Source organism: Plecotus auritus (assembly GCF_963455305.1).
Source record: "Plecotus auritus genome assembly, chromosome: 2".
NCBI classification, from domain to species: domain Eukaryota; kingdom Metazoa; phylum Chordata; class Mammalia; order Chiroptera; family Vespertilionidae; genus Plecotus; species Plecotus auritus.
In genome coordinates this window covers 6,104,183-6,110,182 of record NC_137771.1, presented here as the reverse complement: position 1 = coordinate 6,110,182, position 6,000 = coordinate 6,104,183, and the positions used below count along the sequence as shown (strand labels likewise).

The window sequence follows — 6,000 nt, the reverse complement described above, 5'->3', positions numbered from 1 at the left end:
AGTCCGCGGGTGCGCGAAGGGAAGCACGAGAGCGTGCGGCTCGGCTGCGCGACCCCGTGGCGCTCCCACCTGCGCCCGCCCGCGCGGAAAAGTTTGCGCGGCCGCGCGCGCCGCGAACCCCGGGCTGCCCGGCGCCTGGGAGAGTCCGCGCGCCGCCGCCGTCGAGTCGCGCCTGCGAGGCCCCGAGCGCAGAGGGGAGCGTGGGAGCGCGAGCCTGGGCCGCCGTGCCCCTGCCCGCCTCCCTCCCCCGCCCCCCCCCCTCCCCGAAGTCTGAGGTTTGGGGAATCACTGAACCCAAAGGCCGGCCGCCCCAGCCGGTGCGCTGCCGCCTCGTGCGCACGCCAGGGAGCCGGCGGGGGCGCGCGCAGGAGCGGGCACGAGCCGGGGAGCGAGCGCAGGGCGCGGAGCGAGGGCCGGGCGCGGGGCGGGCGGGCGAGCGCGAGCCCATTCACTCCGCATCCGCGGGCGCGCGGGCCGGTCTGCTCTTTCACCTGCCGGGGCGGCGCGGGCGGGCCCGAAGGAGGCGGCGCCGCGGCCGCCCTGCCAATCACCTCGGCGCCTGGCAGCGCCCCCGGCCGCTCCCGCCCGCCGCTCCCTCCTGCCAAACTGTTACCCTGAGTGTTACCGTCAGGAGCAATGACATCAGGGCTTTAAAACAACTTGTTATTCGGGGAGTAATCAGTTGCAATTAGGCATTAATTAAGTATTATGAAAGTTGATTATTTAAGTGAATTCGGCTTTCGACTCTCCGACTATGGTGAGTACCCGAGTGGGGCGGGGGAGGGCCGGGGGGGCGCGCCGCGGGGCTCCGACCCGGGACGGCGCGGGGCGGGGGGCGCGGGCGGGGCGGGGGCGGCGGGAGCCGGGCGGGCGGGCGGGCGGGCGGGCGCGCCCCTCTGCTTCGCTGGCCGGCCGGGCCCCCCGACCCGGCCGCGTCTATAAATAGTTTCTCTTTTAGTTTAATAAACTCGAGAGCAGAGCGGAGCTGCTCTGCGTGTGCGATGCCCGAGCGCGAGAGCGACAGGGGAGGGAGGGAAAGTTTCGCTCTCCCTCCCCGGGCCCCCTGCGCATTTGGTCCCTGGTCCCGGGGACCTGTCCGCCCCTCGATGGGGGGCGCGGCGCGCCGAGGGGGCGGAGGGGTGTGGAGTGGGGAGCACTGCGAGAGACTAAACAGATTCTTTTTTTCCTTTCCTCTGCTGTTTTCGGCGATCCTGGAAGAGTTTGGGACCAAGGAGAGGAGAATGGATCTTGGTACAGGTACTGGCCGGTGGGAACCTCGGGAGGCCGTTTCACTTTTCTTTCGGTTCTTTTACGGAAGTTATTATTTTTAGCCCAATGAGATAGCAGCGGGGCGGGGGGTCGGGGGCGGGGGCGGGCCCGGAGAGGGTCCGAGCCGCCGGGCTTCTCGCCCCGGTTTCTGGATTGCGAGGCTTCCTTCGGAGGATATTATTGTTATTATTTGTTACTTGCTTAGTGACTATGACTAACCTCATGCTTGTCATTATGAAAGAAGGGAGGGGACAGGGAGCTGGGGGGCACCCAGAGAGAGGATTTAGGGGTTTTTTGTGGGGGTTTTGGTTCTCCATGTCTTTTGAATGGCTCCGTGTGTTTTCTGTGTGTTTTTCCCCCGCAGAGATCTCTGTGTCTGGCTGTGGGGTGTGTGTTTTTATTTTTTTAGTGGGGGGTGGTTTAGTTTTTGAAAGCAGCGTCCTGTTGGGAAAGGTGGTTAGTCTGGTTTCGGGGCGACTGTCTCAAGGTAAAGGAATTTAATTTATTTGGGACAAGGCTGTGTCGGATGATCAAGCTGCTTATTATGGCTAATGAGTGTTTTTCACCTGAGAATCCGTGGGATGAGGTGGCTGTTATCAGTTCAAAGTGTTGGGCCCAGGACTCGCTTCCATCCCCCTTTCTGGTCCCCACCCTGGGAGGGGGTGGACCAAAACAAACGACTAAATGTGGACTCTGGGTTTTGGGGGGCCTAGCGTGGCACCTAGGCTAGGGTTCCAGAGAGCATGGTGCTGGCCTGGCCAGAGTGTATCCAGAGATCTGGGTGTTTTATTGGTTTTAATCTAATTTCACTCCATATTTCTCTTCATTTCCCATCTGGGGTTCTAACCTAAGTCCTGAGTGAGATTTACCATCAGCCCTCTCTGTTGAAACCGAATTCTGGCCAGGACCCTCGGGTCCTAGGCTGACAAAAGCCGCCGGCTTCTTCCTAAACGTTTTTAAAAAGAAGTCAGTAATAAACAGGTTGATAATTCATTGAGACTAACCTCTGAACCCTTCTGCTTCATTTAGAGGCGGATAAGTGGTGTTGGTGGCTATTAGAGTTGTTGTTTATAATGGGCCCAAGTTCATAGCATTGTCCCTTGGGACCCATGAGCTGACATTTGACCTTCTGAGGTCAAAGGGGATTGGGCAGAGAGGATAGGAGGGCAGCACTGGGAGGCCCGGGGGATGACATGGTGGTTGGCTTTGAGTACGGGATGTGTGAGGGGGAAGGAGTCACTTCCAGAGTGTTAAGACTGTGTCCAGCCAGGTGTGACCTAGGTGTATCTGATGTGGAGGTCCTGGGGACCTTTGTGCCCAGGAAGGGTGTGACACCCCCTGCTGGGCAGAGTGGTGAAGGTGCCGGAGGCTTCTGCTGCCACCCTGCCCCTCCCTGCCCCTCCCTGCCCTCCGCTCCCACACAGAAGCAGCCCGCCCCCACCTCTAATCAGGTGTCTCATCATCTCCCTCTCAGGCCCCAGCCCCTTTCTTCAGAAACAGGGCCCCCACCCATCCCTATAAGGAGCAGACCTTACGGATGGGCCGGGTAAGGCACCACTCCCTACCTGGGGCCGAGCCTCTGCTTGTGGGCGGGCACATGGGACCCGGGCATTACTCAGCTGGAAGGCGGGCCCTCCGGATTCCTCCTTCCAACCTGGGTACCAGCTGGAGCGGCGTCCACCCTCCTGCCCTACACCAACCAGTCCTTCCCAGTCTACAGGGGGGGCACGACAGCAGAGCCCTTCTGTGGGGTGTCCCCGACGCGGGATAGGGCTTCCTGGACTGTGGGTGGCAGAACCTCTTGCAACATCCCTCCTGGGCCTGAGGGAGACTCGCTTCTCCCAGCACCCCGGGGACCGGCCCTGGAAACTGTTCCTAGAAGCTGGAAAGGCTCTTGAGGTCAGCCAGTCCCTCCTGGAGCTGGAGTGAGGCACTCCCAGCAGGCCCCAGACCTGGACTCTGGCCACTCAGTGAGGGGAGGTCCAGGGTGTCAAAGTTCTGCCTATTTCTTGGAGGAGTCATCTCAGCCTTTTCTTTGAACTTGGAAGTTTCACGTAATCTCAGAACTTCAGAAGAAAGACGCTTTTCCCCTGTCCACACAAAAAGGGAAGCAGGTGGGGACTCTGAGATCCCCTCTGAGCCACCTCTGGCTACTCCATGGTCACCTTCCCTCCACCCCTGGAATACACTCCTGGACAAGGCCAGGGCCAGGGGCCCCATTCGTGGCCAGGGCTCATGCTGGGCCAGTTAGGGGCCTTCTTCTTTTGTGGGACTATGGGCAGCTGCCACCCAGGGCCTCTTCAGCACAGCGCAAGCTGGAAGCACCGGCCCCAGATGACTGCTGGCGGGTACCAGGGACCCAGTAAGCACTGGATCATAACATCACCTCCCGCCTCGGCCAGGTCTAGGCCCCGAAGCCCTCCAGCTCTAAGGAATTCAGTAGTGGGAGAACCCAGCCTTCTCACGAGGGGACAGCGGGATCTCAAGACCCTCAGGGGCCATGTGAGCCCCTTTGCCCCCACCACAGTTCAGCCAAGGGCTGGATCAATCTGGACGTCTTTAGCAATAAAAAATGCCGATGTCGTCCTAATTCACCAGGCCCCGAGATGACAGCAAATTTACATTTTTTAATTAAACTAGCAGCCAGTTTTTATGAGAGGGGGTTGGGTTATGCAAATCAAATGGTTGTGTACGGAAGATTAGGAGAGTTTGGGAATAAATTCCACAAATGCTAATAAAAAAAAAAAAAGGGAAGAGAAAGAGAGGGAGGGAGGAGAGAGGAAGAGAGGAGGACATAGTTCCATTAGGCCCTTTTAGAGTGATTTCCCTGGGGTAGGGCGTCGGGAAGGGGAGAGGAGGCAGGAGGAAGCTTTCAGACGCAGGTAAATCCATCCTCATTGGGAAGCTCCCCAGGATTAGGCCCCAATAGGCTGAGTCCTAGGCCCTGGACCTGCGGAGGCCAGGAGAGAGTGGCTGCGGAGCAGTGGTAGAGCTTTGGAAAGGATCCTGCCCTTGATTTTCTGGGATCTGGCTATAAATTGCACCACTCTCCCTGGGGGGAACTTGAGAAGAAGGGGAGGGGCTGTTCGGGGTTAGAGCTCTCCACCAGAGGATCCAAGGTAGGCTCTGACAGGTAAAGGGCCAAGTAGGCAAGTTCAAGGGGGTGGCCAGAGACCACAGGGGGAGCCGAAGAGGGGGTGCACTGCCCACCTGGCACCGTGGCCGCAGCTGTTGCGGAGGTGGGTCAGTGGGAAGAATCCAGGCCGCTAGCTGAGCCAGGCCTGCTGCTGTTTCCCCGGATTAAGCGCTGCTGGGACCCCAGGCTGAGTGCCCCTACCTCGCACACAGGTCCCCATTGCCTCCTGGCCCCAGCCTCGGCTGCGGAGGAGGCCAGGAAGGATGGGGTCAAGGGAGCTGAGCCAGGTTGGCTCGGTAGCTTGGTTCTTGGAGTGGAATTTCCTAGTAGCCACGTGCTTAGAGGGCACATCGGCTCAAGGTAGGAGAGACTTTTCAGGTGGCATCTGGCCCAAAGGGCCAAAATCATGGTTTTCCCAGCCCAGGTCTGTGTGGACCGCTCAGGCCCCTGCTGCCCTGAGTGTCAGCCCCCTCCAGACTCTCGGGACTTTGGTGAGCCTCCCGGGCAAGGCCAGCTCCTTGCCAGGAATGGAGGCTTCTAGGAACCTGCCTGGCTGGCTCTGGTTACACTGTAGGCCCCGTGTGTATTGGGGATTGGGAAGGTCCTTGTGCTGTGTCTGGAGAAGAGATTCCACGCTGGGCTTGGGGCAGAGCAGGCTGCCTGCCCTCGATCTTCCTTCCTCAAGCCTTCACTTGGCCAGATACACCCACTCGACCAGTCTAAGCTGGGGCCAATCCCTGCAGTCAGGTTGGGCACCGGTTCTGCCAGTCTGCTGCAGGGGGTAGGTGCTTCCGTGCCATCTTGGCAAGAAGGAGCAGGCAGAGCCGAGGACAGAATGGGCTCTCTGGGAAGGAGCGAGTTTCCGGGTACCATTCACACAGAGGCTGGCTGTGTGCTGGGAGGGACGGGAGCATCCGATGACCTTTCAGGTCTCCGACTCCCAGCTTGATTTTACCGGAGGATTCAACGCGGCCATCTGTGGGCGGGGCCGAGCGGTCGAGGGGAGGAGCACATCCTTTGGACCTTTCCTTCGGCAGAAAGCATTGGCAACAGGCAGCTCGGGGGCCGTGAAGTGGCCCCTGGAGCCAGCCCTGGCTCAGTTGTAAGATGTCAGAGCAAACCTCAAGATGAAAGGCCTCGCCGAGTCAGTTCCCTCCAACCGGAGGCAGGGGCAGCGAGGGCAGGGCCGGAAGGACCCCACGGGGCCCCGTCCCAGGCCCCTTTTCCCTGGAGGGACCAGCCCGGGAAACCCATTCACTGTCCTCTCCAGGAAGGGCCCAGGGCCGTGGAGTCAGACCTGTCAGGCCTCACTGTCGCTCCCATGTTCCCCGCCCCCTCCCCCATGGCCACGGAATCTGGCTGAGTTGCAGCTTGGGTTTTTATGATGGAAAAATAAAATAAACGGAGGCACCTTTGGAGGGCTGAGTCACGGCAGCAGCATCTCCTCATTAAAGCTGCTGCCCTGGCTCAAGTCCCTGGGCAGGCGATTGGGCGGCGCCCGACTCCTCCTCTCCCTGGATCCTGCCAGGTGAGCCAGGCGCTTGCCCCTCAGCCAGCCGCCTCTGGCGGGCCCACCATTCTCAGAAGGGTCAGGC

General features: G+C 60.2%; 1 protein-coding gene across 1 annotated transcript in view; it reads left to right on the top strand.

The window, feature by feature from the left end:
* Positions 1–708: 708 nt before the first annotated feature.
* Positions 709–6,000, top strand: part of CASZ1 (castor zinc finger 1) — a gene marked incomplete at its 5' end in the record, with an annotated part of 44,932 nt that continues 39,640 nt past the window's right edge. The window contains 2 exons of the mRNA XM_080656022.1: positions 709–757; positions 1,219–1,257. Coding sequence (XP_080512148.1) covers positions 709–757; positions 1,219–1,257 — 88 coding nt within the window. The remainder of the gene's footprint in view (positions 758–1,218; positions 1,258–6,000) is intronic.